The sequence below is a fragment of the Armigeres subalbatus genome, chromosome 1 (genome assembly GCF_024139115.2).
Source record: "Armigeres subalbatus isolate Guangzhou_Male chromosome 1, GZ_Asu_2, whole genome shotgun sequence".
NCBI lineage: Eukaryota > Metazoa > Arthropoda > Insecta > Diptera > Culicidae > Armigeres > Armigeres subalbatus.
In genome coordinates, this window is record NC_085139.1 from 147,688,432 (window position 1) to 147,712,135 (window position 23,704).

Genomic DNA, 23,704 nt, shown 5'->3' on the forward strand with positions numbered 1-23,704 from the left:
ATTAGATGTTTACCGTTTCGGCGATGAACTTGCGGCTTAATTAGCCTAAAATTTATATTTTTAAGCGTCCTTTTTTAAATTATTTTTTTCAATTTTATTAATTTTATGATTTTATTCAATTTTAATATTTGTGTTATAGGTCAAGCGAGTGAAATGACTTCAGTTGGCCAATAATAGAGGAATGTGTCATTTCTTTCAATTCAAGAGTAAGTTAAATCGTAGTTGAAATAAATGTGAATTCATGTTCAAATCAAAAATATATTATTGCTCAATTTACTTGAACGTTTAATCCAGGATAAAGAACAAATATTTTTTATATTATTTTTTTTATTTTTTATGGAAATAAAAACTGTCCCCTTTTCCGTGCAAAATTATATTTGGTTTTGCTAGTCGATAAAGTAGAAGTCTATAATTAGACACAAACAGAGCGTTACGCATAACTGATGCGAGTGAGTGGCTGCGTGCCGCTCTTCTAGGGTATAGTTTAGGGTGAACATGGAAATTGTTAACGTGCGACTTTACACCACACATACGTGTGATACCAACGCAATTCATATTACAAATATAGGGAAGATTTCGGCTTTGGTATGTTTTGATCTTTTATTGTCAGGGTTCAAACTTTGAATTTTGAAACAAAATTTTAAACTACTTAACTACAACAATCTTTGATATATGTAAAAAGAATCCTCGGGCTAAATATGATCGTCCTAAACAAAATCTCAGACAATAATAGGTCAAAACCTATACCAAATTCCTTCTCAGTGGTTCGCAATTTAGACTGTTTGAAGGTAGGAAGCTGTATCGAGGAAATATATCCATAAAGGAGTTTAGAAGCTTCCATGTACGAAAAACGTTACAAAGAAGGGGAAAACATGATAAGTTTATCGTTTAATATGGATACATCCCGTTAGATCAGAAAAAAGCTTAAAATCATAAACGTGCTACAGATGGTAAGAAATTACAATAAAAATCCTTCTATAAAGTAATCGTCATAATAGTCTGATTTTAATGTGATAGAGCAGAAAATAATAACCGTTGTTGATGTTGGTTCTGTTACCTAAAAAGCACAAATAGTGAGAATAATCAACCGTGTACCAGTACGTGTGAGTGTTTTAACATCATATAATCTGTAGGTAAATGCTTTTGGTTAAATAAAATCATTATTAAATATGGGTGTTCAATGTTGATTTGAGGACTTTATGTTTTATGTATTAGATGATGACAGCTTCCTGACGTGGCTTACTGGAATTAATGTATATCCCGGCAATAACTATACTGCCGTCCCAAGCATAGGGAACGTCCACAAATTACGTAACGCTTAGAGGGGGGAGGGGGGGTTGAGTGAAGTGTGACGACCCATACAAAATTTTCAGAAGCTTCATACAAAAAGTGTGACATAGGGGGGAGGGGGGGTTGAAAAAGTCCAATTTTTGCGTTACGTAATTAATGGATCTTCCCATATCTGTCCCATGTCGATTTTTATCATTTTTGAGTTTTATGCACCAAACGTTCTAAATTAATGTATATTTTATTGTGAATTAATAAATACATATAGTTTGTTCGAAAACTTGGCGAAAAAATATCGGGTCATTTTGTCCCATTGTAGAATTTCCAAGCATAACTGTCCCATTGAAACAAATTTCATATAACATGTATTAAATTACTTCGAAGAGGCCAATTTTCATTATCAAATCATTCAGAGAAAGAATATGGGTTGTGGAATAGTTTCAATGGGTAAAAAGGTGAATCCACCTAACATCGTTGATGCCTTTCTTGTGCATTATGAAAATTGAAAAGTAATAATTGAAGCATATTAAGATGATTTATATTAAAACTTGAGTGAGAATAATATACGTATTATAAATATAGATCTAACGATGTCCACCCCACTAATATTCACTGTGTCACAATGCAGATGAACACTGTGATACAAAGGTCGTGTGACGATTGCAGGGCTGGCAGCGCTCAATGCCGCTCAAAATAGTGACTTAAGTGATCAACACTGGCGAAAAAAGGACCAAATAGTGACTTTCAGCTGCAGAAAAAGTGGCCAAATCCATCCCCGATTCACTGGTTGGGCCACAACCTCGGCCCAACTAACGAATTCCGTTTTTTAGTTGGGTCAACTGACAGCCATTTGAACACGTGGATTTCAACTTCACAAATGATGTCCAGTGACGCCAAATCCCATTTTCACTGTTTCTATTGCATATCATAGAAACATAATCATTACTCATACGTCAATGATTACTTTTTAGTTGGGTCATGGCCCAACCAGCGGAGGCCCAACTAAAAAGTGACCCAAGTATTAATATCCCAACCAGCGAATCACGACTGTACTGATTTTTTATTTCACTTGCAGTGACAAGAATTTACTTTTATATGAACACAGCAAATAATTTTGAAAATTCAACGACATGTAAAATTGCAGCTTATCCCATCAAACGAATTAATATTCGATATTCTATTAAATTTGATTGAATTTTACGAGCAAGCACCGTTTACATTTATTTCGATTTAAAAGAATAGTGAGATCGATTGAATATTACGTTTATTTACATGCTCCAAATATGTGCATGAAAATACATTTAAAATCACAACATATTTTTATCTGTGAAGTTAATAAGCCCGATACGAATAATTTTAAAAAATTATGCCTCAACCTAATATCTTTTGGCCGAAAATTCCAATTTGAAGAGACAATAAATTCCGCAGGAATTATGGCCAAAACATTATTCAACGATAAAAAGAAAATTGTGTGCTTATTTAGTGGAATGTCTTCACTTGTCATGAATTTTTTTTTTCCATGGCTTTGCATTTTTTACAACTATACGTATTTCGATCTCAACAGTAATGACGGTCATGACAGTAGAAGCAAAAGTACTAGAACGCTAGTGGCGCTGTAGTCATTAAAATTATTTTGCTAAATTATGCTTCCACAAGCTTCAATTGGCCATAATATATGCATCATGTTGTAGTGCATGTTTGGTTTTATCACCAACATCGGTTTGACATTTGTAGTATCGGTACTTTGGCTGCCAGGTCAAAGTTACCTAGATGTTAGTCACGCGAACAGGAACGACATTAGCAATCTTATACTTTTGAATCAACTGTAATGACGTATTTAGTTTCTGAAGTCGAGTCAAGTATGTGACACTGATGGAATTAAATGGAATAGTTCGTCTTATGATAAATGAAATCTGACAAAACCAACTTGTTTTATTCTTTTAGTATTTATTTTTGTATTTTCGCCGCTTTCACTACTCGGAAAACACAATTTGAGGCAAATCATACAAAATATGGTGCAATAATGTTTAATATGGGTCCAAACTTTTTCGGAACATCTTCGCTGTTTTATGATAGAAATTTATTTAAATAATTTTTCAACATAGATTTTATTTGAATCACAAAGTTTATAAATCTAAAATCCAAGAATCATTTCAAAACCTGAAGGAATTTGTTCTGAAATTCGAAAAGCCAAGAAGTTCGAGCTACCGGTGATTCAAACTCAAAATAATAAAAATCTTTAAAAAAAATACAATTTTGCTCCTTACGAAAAAAAAAACTATGGAAAAAATCTTTCTATAGAGATCCCCTACGTAATAAATGTTCCACTCCAAAGTCTTTTGCAGTAGGTATCAAGCAACGATTCAAGCACAGAAAACAAAACATATGGCCCATTGTTACCTAAGCATTATACATGACAAGAAAAGATGTGCCCATTTGTTCGTTGCATTCGAGAATTTTTTCAAGTTCGCCCCATTATGTTGTTGAAGTGCCATATATAAAGAATGAATCGTGTTACCAATTAATGAAATTTATCACATCATAAATATTATGTAGACTAACAGCAAACATACTTCAATGTTATTGCCCCGAGCTATAAAAAAAGCAAATGTGTGTTTTTCTACACATATTTAATCGAGCTTAATGTTGTACTTCGGGGGTACGCCGTTTGGCATAAAGCCGTTTGGCATAAAGTCGTTTGGCATAAACTAATTTGGCATAATAGTCGTTTGGCATAATAGCCGTTTGGCATAATGGTCGTTTGGCATAATTGATTAAAAACAATATGTACTCAGAAAAATGACAATTCTTTCAGAAAAGTTGTTATTGGCATTTATGTAGGTTATAATTACAATATGATTTTTCCCTTCATCTGCACATAGTCTGTTCTTTCAGTTTAGATGGTTACACTTTAATAATTGATATTCTTATCAAGGATTTAGGTTCATTACAATTTCCCAGAAAACTGTCTGTCGAGAATCGTACCATTTGAATCTTTTTCCCAGAATATATTTACTAATTCCTCATAACGTATTATTCCCCAAAAAGTGTAAGTAAAAGTAATTCTATTTAATTGAATTTTTGTTCGCATCATTTTTCAAATCAAACGGTCGCTTGAGATAGACGAAACACGTGATGTGGCCTTTCTTTTAAATCACGCGTTTGCTCGGTGCAATGCGAAAGGGGAGGATACTGCTTGTTGTTGGTGCAATGCGAAAGGAGAGATAATTCCTTTTTTATATTACGCGATTGCTCGGGATGAGAAAAAGAGTTGATGATCCCTTCTTTTAAAGCACACGTTTGTTCGGAGCAATGCAAAATGGGAGAGCATTCCTTCTTTTAAATTACGCGATTGCTCGGGATAATGCAAAAGAGTTTATGATGCCTTCTTTTGAAGCACGCGTTTGTTTGGTGCAATGCAAAAGGGGAGATCATTCCTTCTTTTAATATACGCGATTGCTCAGAATAATCCAAAAAAGTTTTTGATGCCTTCCTTTGAAGGAACCATTTGCTCGGTGCAATGCAAAAAGGGAGATCATTCATTCTTTTATATTACGCGATTGCTCGGAATAATGCAAAAGAGTTGATGATGCCTTCTTTGAAAGCATGCGTCTTTTTTATTGTCAATATCAAGAAGTCTATGTTGAAGTCCAGCCTTAAGTTGCGTAAAGAATATGATTATTGAAAATAAGATCATTTTCATTGCGTTATGCCAAACGACCATTATGCCAAACGACTATTATGCCAAATGACCATTATGCCAAATGACTTTATGCCAAACGGCTTTATGCCAAATGACTTTATGCCAAACGGGGTAGCCCCTTGTACTTCATGTAAGAATATTTTTTGTCTTACACTTCTCCGTAATAAGAATGCTTCTATTCTTCAAAATAAGTACATAAGTGCTCGGTAAAATTCAAATGAAAAATTATTGAATAATTAACTCCAGGAAACACGTTGACTATCAAGTATTATGTGAACCTGAACGTACTTTGAGCTAGGGAAAAAAAATGAACGAAATCAGGAAGCAAGCTTCGGAATCCAGATTAAACTCGATTTCTATTCAACACTGCTGACCTGGCTTCAAAAACACTTTTGAAACATGCTGTCGTAGTTGTGCGACAACTTATAGTGGACAACAATCTTGAAAATAAATTCATAAGGTTTGTGGAGTTTTGTTCCGTTGATATACAAGCGGGAGTCTCCAGGAAAACGTTTTACCTTCGATGGTGCAGCACATGCGACTGACATTTACGTGCAACGACTGTTTCGATTATTGTTTATTCGATTATGGCTTCAAAGCCATTTAATATTTACTTATATAGTAAACGGCAAGTTCTATTTCACTGCCACACAAGGTCATATTATGATCATTTGAAATCATAATTTGTACCCCAAGCACCACACATGTTTTATATAGATCACAGAAACTTATATATGACAAGATTAAGTCACAATTAAGATGCTGCAACCAGATTCACTTGACTTGTGCTGCTCGGGACATAATCCCTAGAAGTGCAAGAAATGTGTCACCCTTTCTAAACAAATTCAGCACATTTTTGATATCATTTTTGGTCTTTGCTCGTCTTGCCCCATGTAGTAAATATAGGCATCACAAAAACACTTTCTTAAAAAACAGTTTAAAAGATACTGAAACTTTATTAATCGGTGTTACTGATACTTATGTCAAAGACAAGGCATCATACAGGTGTTCCATGGACAAATCAACATAATTCGAATGAGCTTCACTGTTTTACAATGTTTCCCCGAAACAACAGGATATGCGACTTTAGTAACTTGTAACTAGGTACTAGAACCTAGAACTCTAATGGCGCTGTAGTCAGAAAACTGCTTATAATGCTTCAATAAGCTAAACATATTTATTTATGATGCACTATGTTGTAGTGGATGTTTCATTTCATCAACAACATTGGTTTGACATTTATAGTACCGACCGGTAGATTGGCCGAGGCCGAGGCAAACTACCCAAGGGCCCGTACGCATGTCACTGGCGAACAAAGTTCGTGTACTCTGCATCGAAACTTAGAACTAGAGATGCACCGAATATTCGGTCAGCCGAATAATGGTAAAATTTTCATTTTGTCGAATATTCGTTTCACCGAATATTAGATCGCGATATTCGGCCGAATAAGCCGAATAATGCCGAATATGCAAAATAAATTCAAAATGTATTTTAAAAAATAGTTTACTGATTACTGAAACAAATGTTTGAATATTCTGTTGTGGTATTTTTCTAATGTCATCCCTCACAGGGTGAAGCTTAAGAAAATAAGACTAGAGCTCCACTACATAATTTGCGAATTAATTTTTAATTCGTTTGATTATTTCAACGTAGATTTAACGTGTTGCACCTTCGAACATGTTGGGAACAAATTTTCATGGTCACAAAAAATATGATGTTTTTTTGTCTTCCAGTCTCTACTGGCAAATATATGAAAAAAATCATAGTGAAATTCAGTTGAGAGCAGGGGATAACACTACTTAGTTACACAAAAAAAAATGCTTAAACAATGGTAATGAATCTGGTATTTATGTCGTTTTTATTGATTTGACAACTTATTATGGGTTTTCAAGACCTACACACTTAAATTAGTTTGGCGACCTCAGTAAAATTTTCGCCAGATTCCAACAGCCGAGATCTCGGATTTTTTTTTTCGAAATTCGGTGATTCTTTTACCGATATTTCGTCATAATTTTACCGGATTCGGCAAAATTATTTTTTTACCGAGATCTCGGTAATGATTACCGATGACTCAGTAAAGTTTACCGAGATTCGTCGAAATTATTGCCGAGATCCCGGCTGTTGGATTCTCGGCAGACCTAAAATTTAGAATTTTAAGTGTGTATATATCATCCTACATCCTTTTGCTCTTACTATTTAAATCGGCTTTCCCGATAAGGCAAACACAAATATAATTATTATCGACTTTTTGGCTTGGTCGCAAACATATTCTGGAATGACGTGAAGCGTTTCAAATAAAGTAATTGCCGACATTTGATTTGCAGTCGTCTCAAAACCTATTTTTAGCTTTGGCTTAGCTTTGACACTTGATAAAAATTACTTAATGTAAAAGTTCACACATCCTATTTTCATTTTATATGAGTCCTTGTTTTAGAAATAAGACGTTCTTCTCTTCGAAAACAATTCGTAGTCTATCAAAAGAAATCCTGCTTTTGATTTTTATTTATTATGTATGTATATTAATGACATGGGACGGGTCTTACGTTTTTGTAACATTAATCTTTTCGCGGATGACACAGTATTATTCATTGCAGCTAGAAATATCGATGATGTTGTTTCACGCTTGAATACCTACAGATTTGCATTCTCTAAGTAGATGGTTGAAGTACAAACAGTTGAAGTTGAATATAAGTAAAACTAAATACATGGTAATTTCGCGAAATCGATTCATTGATAATGTTTCTGTTAGAATTGATGATGAAACACTTGATCGCGTTCGGGAAATTAAATATCTTGGCGTGATTATTGATGATAAATTGAAATTTGATTCTCATATCAACAATGTCATCAAGAAAATAGCCAAGAAGTATGGAATTTTATGTCGATTAAAAAACGAATTAACTGTTGCGAGTAAAAACAGTTGCACAAGTCAATCGTCTCCCCTCACTTGGACTTTGGGCCTCCATTTTATTTCTGGCAAATGAAATACAAATATCGAAGTTACAGCGTTTGCAAAATAAAGTTATGCGAATGATTTTGAGATGTAACAGATTCACCTCCTCCTCCTTTTTGTTGGATGCTTTACAATAGCTATCAGTGAAGCAAAGAATTGTTTATTGGACTATGGTGTTCATTTTCAAAATAATAAACGGATTGCTGCCCCGATATTTGTGTAATCGAATTGAAAGAGGAAGTGACATTCATAGATATAATACTAGAAACGCGGATGAAATAAGAAAACCTTATTTTTTGTATTGAGCTTCACAAAATTCATTGTTTTATAAAGGAATAAACGTATTCAATTCGATGCCTATACACATCAAGCGTGCAAGGACACTATCACAGTTCAAGAGACTTTGTATTTTACACGTAAAAGCTGTTTTTTAAACAGTCATATATTTAAGTTTTTGGTATTGACTAATTGTGTATCTTGACGAAGTTTGTGATAACGGATATCTTTTCTTGAACAATGTAAATGATTTTTTATTTCATTAGGGCGCTTATAGACTATTTTTGTTCGCCTCGATGATGATGATGGTATTTTATTTATTGATTTGTATTTTTACATTCTTTTGTGTAGTCTACAAATGTTTGAGAATCGCGCGCGAATACAGGTATAAATGACTTTTTTACGATTTTATGATCAATACTTGAAACATTTGGAACTGTTTGAAGGATACTATGAAAAGTAGTGAGCTCTCAGATAGAACGCGATTTTATCGAGACTTTTGGTATCTACGGAGAGGTAACACAAGTTTTGAATTTTTTCGAGTAAATTAAATTGATTGGTACTAGCGAGAATAGTTTTAGTACGCGCTTCTTGACGAAACTTTTGGCATCATGCGAGAGGTATCACAAGTTTTGTAACTTAATCGGGCTCGCTGTACCACTGATGATGCTTGCAAAACTCTGTGGTGGAATTCAACTGTTTCTTTTTACTAACTTATGTTTTTTGCTGTACAGTGATGTTATATGTTAATGTTATTTACAAGGATGTTATCGATCATTTAGTAATCTGCGTTCGATCATTTAGTAGTTTCTCGATAACTCATTCCAGAGGCCTAATTTTAAAATGTGTTGAATGGTGGACGTTTAGTGCGAAGGTTTTTCTACAACTCTCCTCAACAGGTCGATGTTCGAATTCCACTATTAAAGGAGTTACGCTGCTAGTTGCTATACTTATACTAAATGATAACAAAATTCGCAATCATTTAGTCTAAGTTACTGCTACTAGCGCTATAGCTCCGTTATTGAAGAAATTCAAACAACGAACTGTTAGGCAGATTTATAGATAAACCTTTGCACTAGAAGTCCACCATACAACACATTTTCAAATTTAGCCTCTGGAATGAGTTATTGACAAACTACTAAATGATCAAAGGCAGATTACTAAATGAACGATAACATCCTTGGTTATTTATATCTGTGGAAATAATCGGATCGTTTATTGTTTGCCAAATCTGATTAAAATTGATCATTATTAATTATCTTAAAGATAAATCGTCTAGCTCAAACCTTTGTAGGGGTATGTGGCGGGACCATCATCATCATCATCATTTCTTAGGAAGTAAACATATTTATTTTCTTGTAGAATAAACCTATAGGGGCAGATTATTCGGCCGAATATTCGTTTCGCCGGATAACTAAAATTGAAATATTCGGTATTCTGCCGAATACCACTATTCGGTGCATCTCTAATTTATATTCGGTTACTTAATACAAAAAAAAATCTTGTTCGAGTCCCCATAATCAAGCAGGTATCTCAAGAATACCACATCGTTATATTGCTGACTGATTGAGTGTTTGATTTTGATAAAATATCGAAAACAAAGTGTGCATTAAAAATTGCCTCACCATAACAAAAAGGTGGTAGAGAATTAACACTGTTGTTTACATTTTAGAACCAAATCCAGATAATTATTTATTGTATCGTGTTCCAAATTCTACCAAAAACACGATTTAAAAAAAAATGTATTTGTCACGCGTTACGCATAGGGGTGGGGGTAGTTCTAAATTTTGTTACAGATTGTTACAGGGGGTAGAAGGTTCTTAAAAACAACGTTTTTCGCGTTACGTAATATTTGAACAGACCCAATAATTTACATCAAATTGAAATAGTAATTTGTTTTCAAATATGAATCATCATGATTGATTACATATTTTGATCTCATTTTGCCTTAGATTTCTAAATTAATGATTTTACAGCAAACTGTGTAGGTACTTATTTTGTAATGCTCTCATCGATAGCATAGGAATAGTTTTCGATTTGATATCGATGTAAGATTTTTCTGCTGTAGATTTTGATCTTTTAACCGTTAAAACGACCAAAAGGATATCAAACTGAGTATTGGATGATGAGCGTAGAAAGAAATTACTACCGTTTGGTTTGACGGTGTAACAACGAATGAAAAAAAAAATGTATCTTTATTTTTGAGATTTTCAAAAACAAAAAAATATATTTTGTATTATACATGACTATTTTGATCTTCCGGTTTGATTGCTAGATTACAACACTGAGTTATTGTGCCTTGCAACAAAATGACAACTTTCGTGATCATTTTCCAAGGCTCTCATAGTTGTGTAAAATTTATCCGCAGTACAAATACACAAATACACGTGCGGGTAGACGCTATATGGTCACGCGCAATCAAAATACCGATACTAGAAGTGTCAAACCTATCTTGTTAATGAAACCAAACATGCACTTAGATGTCTGTGGTAGCATGATGGACAACAAACGACCAAGTTGAGCTTATTGAAGCATATTTTGGCCAACTAATTCTAAGGCCTAGGAAAAATTGGACAAAGAAAATAGGCATCCGATAGAACCACCATCGGCGGTGTGTCGTTCGTCCCTTTATGTCTGCCGCAAAATAATAACTGTGATAGTGTCGAGTGACAGCACAATTACTCACTTAAAACACGTGGTTGTTGGTTATCAATTTTACTCCCTCCTTGATGACTACAGCACTAATAGCGTTCTAGTATGTAATGTAAATACCTTTGGAAAATCGTTTGAAATTGCTTGGGATTTTATTCAGGAAATTCATTCGGAAATTTTATTGGGAAAACTTTAGAAATCATCCTAAGAATTTGTTCCGGATTTTTCAACGAAAGTTCCTTTAAAGATCCCTTCGGAAATTCTTTTACGAATTTCTTTGGACATTTTTATAAATTACTTGAGAAATCTTTTGGAAATTCCCTTCGGAAATTCTTTTACGAATTTCTTTGGACATTTTTATAAATTACTTGAGAAATCTTTTGGAAATTATTTCTGAAACTCCTAGAGGAGATTGTTCCAGGTATTTCTTTGAAAATTCCTCCAGTAACTTTTTTGAAAATTCCTTTCTAGAGAGTTACTTTTAGCATCTCTTTTACAAACTTCTTTGAAACTTCGGAAATTCCTTCCAAATTCCCATAGTAATTGCTTTTGAAATTTCTTCGAAAGTCTAATTTCAGAAATTTATTCGGAAATTCATGTTGAGGATTTCTTTGAATGTTTTTCTAGGAATGCGTTCGAGAATATCTTTAGAAATTCCTTCCTTCGGGAATTCTTCCAAAAATTCCTTCAATTCTTTTTTACTCGATTATCCCTTTAGGTTTTATTTTGGTAATTGCTTAGAGAATCCATTCGGAAATTCCCTCTGAAATTTCTCCAAGAATTCTTATAGGAAGTTACTCCAGGAATAATTTTGATAATTACTGTAATAATTCATATGGATACTCCTTTGGTGATTCCTTTGGAAACCCCTTCAGAAATTCTTTTGAAAATTGATACAAAAATTCCTTCGGAAGTTCTTCCAAAAATTGATTTGAAAAATCCTTAGTAATTTTGATTTTTTTTAAATACATTCCTCACTGAGATGATTTCCCATCTTAATTATATGTGCAAATAAGCTTTGCAAATAATCTCATATAAAACTGCACATCAAACCGGAGAAAAAAAAATAATTAAAGGAAATCTTTAATGTGATTTTTTCAACCCATTTTGTAATGCACGAGAAAGGCATCATCGCCGCTAGAAGGATTATTCTGGATTTTTCTAATTAAGCTGCCTTTGCCAATGACACCGTGAGGAACTGAAGCCAGTATTCCATATTTCGTTCAATTCTAACAAGGATAAACTAATATTTTGATTTACTTACTCTTGTGAGGATTCCAAGACCAAACAGGTACTAAGATGTCCGCACAAATAGTGCTTTATTGTGATAGTCTCTTCATGCGCTTCCTGAGGAAGAAATCATCCCCATCAGTGAACTGCCTTTGTTCAAACTCTTATACCGAAACTCCCGGATCTTCTTGCGCCACTCAAGCCACTTATTCACGTCGGGATTGTCCGGGTTGCCCCTATCCTCTAACTGCTGATAGTATCCTTCCCGTAGAATTTTAAACGCCTGTTTGTTTCGGTAGGGAAGCTGCGTCACTGGGTCAAAGTATCGCGCCGGAAGACGAGTAATGGCGCAAATTTGACTACGTCGTCCTTTTTTGATTGCTTTGGGAAAATAATGCTCAAACAACTTGTCACCGATGTCGTTGTCAAACGTGATGAAAGTGCGCTCGCACCTCCCCTTGACTTCCACTTTGGGAGGGGTTTTTTTGGGTTTCCTTTGTTTACTACAATAAAAAGAAATGTATTTATGCTAATGAATACCAAAATGTTCAAATAATTGTCAGAATAGTGTTTAAATTTGACGCTTAAATTACCTCTTCTCCTTTGCTTCATCCACATCATCGCTATCTATTCTACTTAAGGATTCTGAGGATCCGCTTTTATTAGATGGGATTTCCTCCACCAATGGCATGGTAAAGGATTGATATTTAACAATTGGACCGGTAAAGACTCGTTTAGTTGGACGAGTTTTCTTTTTCTCCAGCTCCATTTTACGGAATTTCTCTGAAAAGTAACAGCAAAATTAAAATTAATTAAATACCTAATCATTATATACAAGTAAATCCCACCAAGCGATTTGAGATTCTCCTTCTCGGTGATTTCCGCCTCCTCCAGCAGCTCTTCTTGCGTGGGGATATATTCTTCCACTTTGACCACCTTCGGTTTGCGCTTCTCGGCTTCAACGCGTTGCTTGATTCGGCTCTGCGTGGCGGCAGTTTTAGCCGCAGTCGATTTACGAAAGGATTTTCGTCCCGAATCCAGCACCGTAAAGGTGGATTTTTTCTTCTTGGGAGACTTTTGTCGCTCGGGTTTGTGTTTTACTTCCTTGGTTGTCTTCACGGGTGATTTCTTTTTGGCGGTTGGTTCTTTGTACGCTCTGGTGACAACCTTCTTTCTACGTTTGGGCGCTTCCTCCTCCTGATCCGATACGGGTTCGTCGTTCTCATCGATACTGAAGTCAGAATCTACAATATCTTCTTCTTCATTTTTCTGACTGAAAAGACATGAAATTATTATATTACAATTTATAAAAAGCACTCAAACTTACATATAATCCCGATCGTCCGCAGTTTCACTGAACCCTCCGTAGGAAGTTTTGTAGAAATCGTCTTCCTCTTCTTCGTCAAGCAGCTTGGCAATCCGATTGCCCGCATTTGAACGACGTTCACGAGAAGCTGCCATTTAGTTCCACCTTATGGAAAATATTAAACAATCACACCGAACTTTTCGAAAATTGGAACCGCAGGAGTTCAGATAAACGACGCAACAGAACTGGTAATAAAATTATTATTATACCTAAATAAATAAAATCGATCACAATAAGCAAAATTTTCGGTCAAAGTGCTTCATATAAAAACAAACCTGCGGATCGGCGTCAAACTCAAACAAAACACTGTTTTGATTTTCTACACTGGGAAAAAGGCACAATGATTTTATTTTCACTCGATTAGTGTAAATGTTGCTGAACACAGTTAAATTAGGTTCTGCAGCGTCTGTATCTAACCTCAAACTGATGACTGATTAGTAGTACTTCGCGTTGGACTCGGGGGCAGCCAACCAATCACGAACCCGATCCTTGTCGGAGTCAGTGGAAAGTACTACTGAACTGTCAAAAAAGTTCATTCGACGAGGACCGAATTCATTCGTGACGTCATGCTGCAGAACCTAATTCGCCTACCGAGAATGCAGCAAAACCGGTTAACAGGTGCTGCAGCATGACGTCACGAATGAATTCGGTCCTCGTCGAATGAACTTTTTTGACAGCTCAGTAGTACTTTCCACTGACTCCGACAAGGATCGAGTTTGTGATTGGTTGGCTGCCCCCAAGTCCAACGCGAAGTACTGCTAATCAGTCATCAGTTTGAGGTTAGATACAGACGCTGCAGAACCTAATTTGAAACTTGACCTTTTCGAAAAATACCCGCATAGAAATAAATCGTTGGCCGAACGGTTAATATTATACGTTTTCTATTCCACGTTTGATCATTATTGGCTGTATGATATATGTGAAATTATATGATTAATACATTTACCGACCTGATCATACAATATTATTGTCGGATTATACATGTTGTAATAATGATTACTAGAATGAGAAATGAAAAATAATCAAATGTAAAAGAATTATTAATGATATGATCTGGGTTGTTATTTACACACGACTGCAGGGTTCAGTTTGTTTTATTTTTAGTGCTATAAACACATTTCTGTCAGCGGCAGTTGTTCGACTTGAGCCAACGGTCATATTTTTTTTTTGTTTTAAAAAATAGCGGTAAAACAAAAAAAAACTAATAGTGAACGCGAAAGAACAACTGGATCATAAAAAAGGATTAAAATGCATGTAAGTGAAAATCGAGGTGAAAACTTTATATCAAATCGGGAAGTAAATCTATTTTTAATCGCCAACTAGGTTTGTGGTAACTGCGCTAGCGAATCTTGCAGCGGATTCAGCTGAACTGCGAGGATATGCCTGCGAAGGTAAGAATCTCTTTGACGGACCTTCTTTAATATATGTGGTGTGCGAAAAGTAAAATATTAAGATCTTATGTGGACCCGATAACACAACGGTATTAAAACAGACCGTTTCAGGATGCCAGAACACTGATAGATACACTAAGCCCTCAGCACAATGTATCCGATGTTCCCATATTGCATCACAACCAGTTGTAATTGTGAATAGCTTGGTACCGGCCGAAAAGGGAATCACCCAGGAGATGGCTGTCGCACGTCTTACCTGGGTGGCGGTCAGCAATCGAAAGTGTGGTGCTGGTCAAGGCCTACTGCGATGAGTGTATATCAGTGGTACTCGTGACCTGCTGCGATAAGCGTAGTCAAACGGTATTCACGGCCTACTGCGATGAGCATATTCAAATGGCACTCACCACGAGTACATAGTACATAGGGTAAGCTAGTCAATGATTCGACTAGCTTACTAGAAGAGTATCACCCACACATCTACCTTCTTCTCGAAAAAAAAAACAAAGAAATTGTTTGGCTTTGATAAATTAATTGGAATTTTGTTCAGTGGAAGGGTTGGCTGATTGTATCGAAACATGGTCTTCACTTTCATTCTCTATTAGGCCTATATTCGTTTAATCCAAATGTCATTATAATAACATAGATTGAGAAAGCTATAAATTGGTTGTACAATCACACTCGTTATTATTTTGATTTCAATCATGGCAACATTTCGTTTGACGATAAAAAAAAAATCTCTCGACTGCAAGAAAAGGTTGGTTATCAAATGTTAGAATGTTTTTCTTTACGTGTACTGGTTTCATAATTTATAAATTGCTCAATTTTGGGTAAATTGTTGAATGTTTTGGGTTTCTTTATACATGCGTGGACTTCATATGGAAAAGGCCTTTCGAGGCCGTTATAACGGCTATAATCGTTCCATTGCATTGGAATTGTCCCGTTGTCATTGTCAAGGCATTTGTTTGTTGTTTTGTTTGGTATAGTTTTTCAAAAACCGTCGCCGTGAATAATTTTGTTCAAATTGTCGATTTAACTTATCGATTTTTATCTTGATTTTTATGTACTTTCATCCTGTTTTTATATTAATCCGTATCAGGGCTTTTGATGTCTGGTGCGGTAGTGTTTCAAGCAGTTTATATCGTGTATTACCAATAGGCCGAATAAAATGAAAGTAAGTTGAAATGATATTTTTTTTTTTTGGATTTCCTTCTTTAATATAACGGTCTTCTCTTACCTACCAGACAAAAAAAAACTCGTCGAAGCTGGGTAATCGATTGCGGTGGTTGCAGAACTTACGGAACGGTAGTATTGGATTGATCCAACTATGGATAGCTTTGCCTTTGTGTATGGCTTAAAGGAGTTGGAAATAGTTTGAGAACAGTAAGTAGCACAAATGGTAACTCGCACATACAGTATTGTGAAATATTTGGTCATTGTTTGCAAAGACAAGAACAGAGATGTAATGAGAAATAATTCAGTCGTTTTATTTATTCGATGGTGTATGACATATTTTCAGCATTGGTTACAAATTATTGCAATTAAGAACTATTTTCTTTCAAGCGATCGGAGATAGTTATTTAAATATGACGGAATCTTTTTTTCTCTGGTTGGACGTTGCTTTGGTATTTCTGGTCCCGCTGTTGATGAATCAATAGGTGTGTCGTAATGATCCTTTTCGGGATTTGTAGATGCGTCAGTAGTTTTTCGGATGCGAGAGTCACGCCAAGTACCAATCTTTTTTGTCTGTGACACATGCCGTTTAGTAGTTTTTCCTTTATCGTTATTCAAAACAAGATTTCCGTTCTGCTGTTGAACTACTGTATACCTCGTAGGGGAGAAACGCGAGTCTCCTTTCACGCGCATATGTCGTTCGATCACTACTTCGTCTCCCGGCTTGATTCTACATTTACGAGCTCCACGGCGTTTGTCCTCTCGAATTTTTCCTGCTAGCTTTCCTTCGCGATCTCTGCGTTCCAACTGATCTTCATCGAAGGTCGTCCTTCCCCGTTGGATCAATGGTAATCCTCGCTTGATCCTCCGGCCGTACATTGCTTCCTCGGGTGGCACTGTAGTTACGCTGTGCTCAGCAGCGTTGTGGGCGTTAACGGCGTTGCCTAATTCTTCGATGTAATTAGTATTGTTCTCAATTGCAGTGTTCATGGCCTTGTTTACCAGCTTCATACAACTTTCTGCAAGCCCATTCTGTTGTGGGAAAAAAGGTGTCGAAAAAAGCGCGATATCACGGCGTTTGCAATAATCAGCGAATTCCGCACTGTTGAATGGTGGTCCATTGTCCGTTCTAATGCTTCTTGGGTATCCTTCCTTTTCAAACACATTTTCAAGAACTTTCCGGGTACATTCAAATCTGGTCGATTTCACAGGCCGGGCAATTATATATCTGGACCTGTAATCAACTATGACAAGTATCAGAATTCCTCCGTATTTGCTGTATGGACCATTAAAGTCCATAGCTATTGATTCCCATGCGGTCTTCTGGTCGAAGACTCGTTCCATTGGTGTAGGTCTTTCTGCTCTTCCATTCAAACAGCATGTCTTACACGATTCTACCCACTTTGAGATGTCTCCTGGCATGCCAGGCCACCACACACGTTGCCGCATGATGCTTTTCATTTTCGAAACCGTTGGGTGTCCTTCATGCGCAACCTCCAGAGCTCGTTCTTGAAGGGCTCTCGGTATGATGGCACAACCTAGCTTGATGAGAATTCCTTCTCGGATAGTTAAATCATTTCCCACCGCTTGATACCGGCGAAGCTCCGTAGTCCACTCTCCAGATTTGAGAGCACCGATAACTTTGAACAATATTTCATCCTTTTCGGTGGCCTTTCTAATGTCAGATTCTGTCAGAAACTCAACTGAATTGGCCTCCAATGTCGCAATTTCCCACGGACTAACTTCCTCTTCGAATGGGTCATCTTCTCCGTTGTAGAGCCTCGATGATGAGTCCGCAATATTCTCCATTCCGCGGACATATTCAACATCGTAGTTATACGGGCTCAACCGCAATGCCCAACCGTCGGCGCGTGTCAATGCTCTTTTTCGATTCCTCTCGAGATCGGTTGAGGATGAAGGTTACTCCCTGAGCGTCGGTACGGGCGTGAAGTGCCTACCGAGTAGAAAGTAAGAAAAATGTTCGACCGCCCACACCGCACCCAGGGCTTCTCTTTGATTCTGGGGATATCTCCTTTCAGTGGGTGTGAGCGATTTAGAGGCGAAACTAATTATTCTTGCTGCTTGGCTCGTATTTTTCTGTACTAAAACTGCGCCTAGGGCAACCGGTGAGGCATCGGTATACAGAATAGTTTGATCGTTATCGGAGAAGAATCCCAATGAAATGGTGCAATCAATTATGCGCTGCTTTATTATTTTGAACGCTTCACTCTGCTCCAGTCCCCATGACCATGTCCTGCAAGTGGTTACTGCCCATAGAGGACTCGAAAGTCTCGCGAAATCCTCCAGATATGGACTTAGGAACGAAGCCAGCCCTAAGAAGCTGCGTAGTTCAGACAAGGTCGATGGCTCCCTGAAGCGGCGTACACTTTGGATCTTTTCTTCGTCTATATGAAAACCTTCGGCATCGAGTTCATGGCCGAGAAATTTCAATCTGGTCTTATCAAAATCACATTTAGTCGTATTCAACGTTAAGTTGTTTGCTTCAAGATTTTAGCACCTTGGTAACCGTAGCGCGGAGTTCTTCCAGAGTATCAGCAAAGATGAGAATATCATCGATGAATACTATGACGTTACCCACGTCTTCTAGAATCCTTACCATCTCCCGTTGGAAGATTTCTGGTGCGCAATTTACACCAAACATAAGACGAGTAAATCTATACATCCCATCTTCGGCCAAAAAGGTGGTTAAATCGCGCGAATCTTCTGATAGTTCGAGATGGTAGAAAGCATTACTGAGATCCAGTTTCGAGAAGTATTGTGCACCGTGCAATTTTACCTCATTTCATCGAGCAAGGAGTCTGTAGTACTCACGGTTTATCGCACGATTGGGAGCGCGCATATTCACCACCAGTCTGAAGTCGTTACTGCCTTTGGCCACAGCGGACATGCCGCTGATCCAGTTAGGGCAGAAGTAACTTTTTCTATTATGCCCCGTTCCACCATTTCGTGTAACCTTGTGCGTGCAGCTTCCCTGTAATCAGCATAATAGTGATATCAAATAGTAGAAGGCTAAGCGTTTATTTATTGCAGCTTAGGCTTAATGCGAAACAGTAGCCCTCGATTTAAAAAATGAGCTGCACAAACTGGCTGTATTTGAGTTTGATAAGTTTTGAGCATTACTGTTCTAATTTACGGTTTCAATCATGCCTAAGGTAGAATACTCTCGAAATTTACTTCGAATTATTTGAAAGTTTGTGTACTTCTACTTACCGATATGCAGCTGGCACGTTGTAGTAGGCACTTTTTAGTGGGTGGAACATCTTTGTTCACGCTGAACTTGACAACTACTCCTGGCATTTTCGGAAAAATTCCTTCATCCTCGCACTGGTTAATCATGTTGTTGATTTGTAGTAACCCCATATCGCTAGCTGTCGAGCGGCCAAGGAGGGATCTGCCTCCTTTCAGTACTACGTGGAAAATAGCTGACGTTGGTAATCCAACGGACTCTACAGTCATGACTTTTGCTCTAAAACTGCATTCGATGATCATTGATTCTTGTGCTCCGTAGGCATGCAATTTATTACTTGAACTTTTATCGATCATCTCTAGTATTGCTTTCCTGATCTGACATCTCGCTTCAGTTGTTCCCAATCTTTCCCACCGATAACGTTAACATCTGCTCCAGAATCTATTAGGAATCGTATTGGATTAGACGAACCAATAGAGCAGTTGATCAGCACATCTTCTAGGGAGAGCGCGTTGACTTCCTATGACGGATGAAAGAAATATGTATGTGGTTGGTATAAGCATGTTTACAATATTTTATTTTTCTCAGTTCTTGGTTCTTCCAATTACAATTCAATTTTAAATAAGTGGAATATATTTCCGCTACAACAATTAATTATTCAGTACCTGTTTGTTATCTTCGTACATATCTTCATTTGGTAATGCTACTCTGTCCACGGATCTGTCGTTTCGTTCACGTTGCATAGTATTTACTTGTTTCTGTCGGCAGGCTGCTACGAAATGCCCTCGCTTGCCGCATCTGTTACAGCTGCGACCTAACGCTGGACACATGCCGTTACGGTGGCGGAACAAGAAACATCGTGTGCATCGCCGCTGGTGTTGTTCTTGAGATCGCTGGTTCGGTTCGTTACTTCGGCGGCGCTTAATTGTAGGCTCATCACGTCGGTGGTCTGCAGCGAATCGTTTATTTCTGTTTCGATCATATATTCTGTTCACCTCGTACGCACTATAGGTATGTTGTCTGGTCTCTGCTTCAAACGCCTCGTCCCTGGTGGCCGACTGCACAATGAAGTTTGTTTCATAGCCATATGTGCGTGCTTGTTTCACCAATTCGCGGTTCCGTAACCCGGAGAGCAATTGTGCTCTCACAAATCTGTCTTCATCATCTGCGCTATAGTTACACGATCGAACTTTACACATCAGCCGTGCATGAAAGGCAACGGCTGCTTCGCCATCCTCCTGCTTCATCTTTGAGAATGCTTCGTGTTCAGCGGCGGTATCTGTCATAGAACGGAAGTATTTCTTGATGTTAGCGACAAATGTCATGTAACAATCCGGATTTGTCAAATTCGGACGTAGCTTGGCGGCTCTGATGATTTCCTGCAGTTCGTTGCCCACTGAAAGAAAAAAGTAGCTGAGTTCTCTTAGCAGGGGTTGCTTACATTACTGAGTGAAGCCGCTACTTCAAAATTTTCGATGTAGCGATTCCACTCCTCCCACATCTTATTGGTGGCGATGCCGCTCGGAAAAGATTTAACGTAATCCCAACGGATACTGGAAGAGGTCGCACCCCCGGCGCTTTGGTCAGAGTTCACATCGCGGGATAGGCCCCAGCTGTTTTCTGGGTTTTCGCTGTATGTTTTTCTTTGATTGGGTTGAGAACGAGTCAAAGAGGCTTCACCGACGTTTGCGTTGGGATTATCATCGTGAACTAGATTCCAGTTGTTGTCGGTATGTACATTCCATGTTGGGTTTTGATTGGGTTTGAAACGATTCAAGGCACAGCTTAAATCCGCAATCATTTTCTCCATTCGGTCCATTCGCTCCGCATTTCTGACTTGCTCCTGTCCGGTGTTTTTGATCGAAGCGCCGTCGGGAACCGGATTGTCAACCAGTGAAGCATTAGATGGCAGTGTGGGTATGTTGGTCATATCGATTTCGGAATCATCGGCTTCACTACCTGTGTAGCTACTGGTGTCGCTATGAACGCTTTGGGTGTTTCTATTATCCATCGCCTCGCTACTACTGGTTTGGCGGTCCGATTCGTCGGAGGTCAAATTCTCGTCTTCATCGCTAGACAGGCTACCCGTCGGTCGGACAAATTTTCCCTCATTCGCCATTACGTTACGTTTTCTGATTCGCAGTTTGGAGAAGTTATTTTACGCTGTCTGCAATGAGAATGGGAAACATTCTTATGAGTACAAACACATATAACAAAAGTGTTCTTTCAGGTTTTCATGTCATTCGGTTGTTACGATTTGAATTTGAGAAAAAAAATGTGAGCAAATTTGTCACAGTGAATGTAGTGTGAACCATTTTGGGTAATGTGACGAAACATCGTTATATCGTGAGATAATATATTGTTTTGGTGTTTTCCTAATGCACGATCTTCCTGATCTGCTTTCCTATGCGCGATCTTCTGAATTCGCTTTTCTATGCGCGACCTTCCTGATCCGCTTTTCTATGCGCGACCTTCCTGATCCGCTTTTCTATGCGCGACCTTCCTGATCCGCTATTCTATGCGCGACCTTCCTGATCCGCTTTCCAATGCGCGATTTTTTCAATCCGCTTTTTTTTTTGTTTTTGCGCGATTTTTGCAAAATCCGCTTCTCAATTGCACAATTTTTCTAAGCAACTCAATGAATGCGCGATCTATCTGATCCGCTCAATAGATGCATAATCACTTAGGTCGGCAGCGCGGTTTTTTGTTTAGCCCGCTTGTGATGCGCGACTTTTAAATCCGCTCGTCAATCACGCCCAAATTCCAACCTATCTGTATCAGCGCGATTCACACAATCCGCTCTTCAAATCAGTCAAAAACCAAAAACACGTATCACAAAAAAAAACCACTGCTCCTAGGTGATTCCTTTTCTAGGTTCAAGAAATATTAAAGAAATAAAATCGCTGGCTAAGGATCGCCATTGTGAATAGCTTGGTACCGGCCGAAAAGGGAATCACCCAGGAGATGGCTGTCGCACGTCTTACCTGGGTGGCGGTCAGCAATCGAAAGTGTGGTGCTGGTCAAGGCCTACTGCGATGAGTGTATATCAGTGGTACTCGTGACCTGCTGCGATAAGCGTAGTCAAACGGTATTCACGGCCTACTGCGATGAGCATATTCAAATGGCACTCACCACGAGTACATAGTACATAGGGTAAGCTAGTCAATGATTCGACTAGCTTACTAGAAGAGTATCACCCACACAGTAATAAACCTCCAACCAGCGTTCAACTATTGGTTTGCTATCATTTGCCATTTATATTGAATCCGGATTTGCAGCGTTATCCCAAATATATAAAATCCCTGTCTTGTGTCTTACGGGTTAGCACCCTGATACTTATAAATCATAGTCCGTAAGAAACGAACCATCACCACTAAATGAATTAACCTTTTGTTTTTTGTATAATTCGCAGGCAAAACTATTGACTAAACATCGGTACATAAAATGTTATTAAATTATATTGGAGGACCAGCTGAAATTTTAAATCAAAAGAAGCTAACAAAAGAGCATATTCTTCCAAGAATTTAAATATATATATGGCAATCGTTCTTGGAAAATAAGAAGAAGAAAAATGCTAAAAGGCAATATAAAATAATAAATAAAATATATAATACTAAATTTTTAGTGTTGGCTTATTTATGAACTGAAAAAACCCCGAATGTGAATATTACCCGTACGGTATTATGTGAAATAATATTAAACGTATTGTAATGCAATAATCATATAATTGAACGATTATCGTACAGCGTTTAATTCAAATCAAACACACAACCGTTGGGAAAAATCAAACGAGTTAAAATTTTTGTCAAATATTATCATAACCCAAATAATCACTAGAAACAAAAAATGAAGATAAACTAATGATTCATGGTAAAATTTCCTCGCAAAAATATATGAAAAAGTTGATGTTTTTGAATGGTAACGATACTTAACAACCCATTCAATGTATCATCCAAAATCAGAATATTATAAAGCCTATCGTAAATATCATACATGGTATGATTAACGTACGGTATTTCGAATGATTCCATAAACAATTCTACTTTAATTTTCAATACTCAAAAAATGATAGCTAGAAAAATAATCGTATAATACCATTCTATTCGGGCATTGTCTTCTTCTTATATTTTCAGTCGATATTTTGCTTTAAGGTTAACTTTCTAAAAAAACACATATTTATGGGAGCCTCTCACTAATTTTAAAATAAATTTCTTACCTCTGTACAGTGAACGTTCGCTAATTGACCTTTCCTGTCAAAAATTGTATCTTGTTTTATCGTCTCAGTCGATTCTTTGGCTTATTTAAGGTCAACTTTATCAAAGAACCCATATTTTTTGAAGCCTCTAACTATTTTTCAGCTTTGGTCCGATTCGCGAATTAAAATCAAATTAAACTTAAAAGTGACAGTTCGAAAATTATGAAATCCCCCAGTCATGAAAAAGGCTGGTGCTACCCAGCAAGACCAACA

At 37.3% G+C, this 23,704-nt stretch overlaps 2 protein-coding genes and 1 long non-coding RNA gene across 5 annotated transcripts; 1 reads left to right on the forward strand and 2 right to left on the reverse strand.

Moving 5' to 3' along the window:
- Positions 1–306: 306 nt before the first annotated feature.
- LOC134205226 (vacuolar protein sorting-associated protein 72 homolog) lies at positions 307–13,886 on the reverse strand. Of its 3 annotated transcripts, none has more exons than XR_009978094.1 (5): positions 13,429–13,735; positions 12,950–13,374; positions 12,695–12,884; positions 12,136–12,604; positions 307–1,057 (listed from the first exon to the last, which is right to left on the reverse strand). XR_009978094.1 is itself a non-coding variant. In XM_062680292.1 (5 exons), exons 2-5 carry the CDS (start codon positions 13,560–13,562, stop codon positions 12,208–12,210), a joined length of 1,146 nt encoding a protein of 381 aa, XP_062536276.1. In that variant the 5' UTR covers positions 13,563–13,676; positions 13,743–13,886; the 3' UTR covers positions 12,121–12,207. The 3 variants fall into 3 exon arrangements, 2 of the variants coding, with proteins under 2 accessions (XP_062536276.1, XP_062536275.1); XM_062680292.1 differs by lacking the exon at positions 307–1,057 and adding an exon at positions 13,743–13,886 and having other exon boundaries at positions 12,121–12,604; positions 13,429–13,676; XM_062680291.1 differs by lacking the exon at positions 307–1,057 and having other exon boundaries at positions 12,121–12,604.
- Positions 13,887–15,909: 2,023 nt separating this feature from the next.
- On the forward strand, positions 15,910–22,813 carry LOC134207194 (uncharacterized). Its single transcript, XR_009978360.1, has 3 exons — positions 15,910–16,029; positions 16,100–16,238; positions 22,649–22,813. It is a non-coding gene; the product is annotated as an uncharacterized LOC134207194 (long non-coding RNA).
- LOC134218386 (uncharacterized) lies at positions 19,595–21,355 on the reverse strand. The gene is made up of 3 exons (XM_062697320.1): positions 20,683–21,355; positions 19,902–20,632; positions 19,595–19,756 (listed from the first exon to the last, which is right to left on the reverse strand). The coding sequence occupies exons 1-3, from the start codon at positions 21,353–21,355 to the stop codon at positions 19,595–19,597; spliced, it is 1,566 nt and encodes a 521-aa protein (XP_062553304.1).
- Positions 22,814–23,704: the final 891 nt, after the last annotated feature.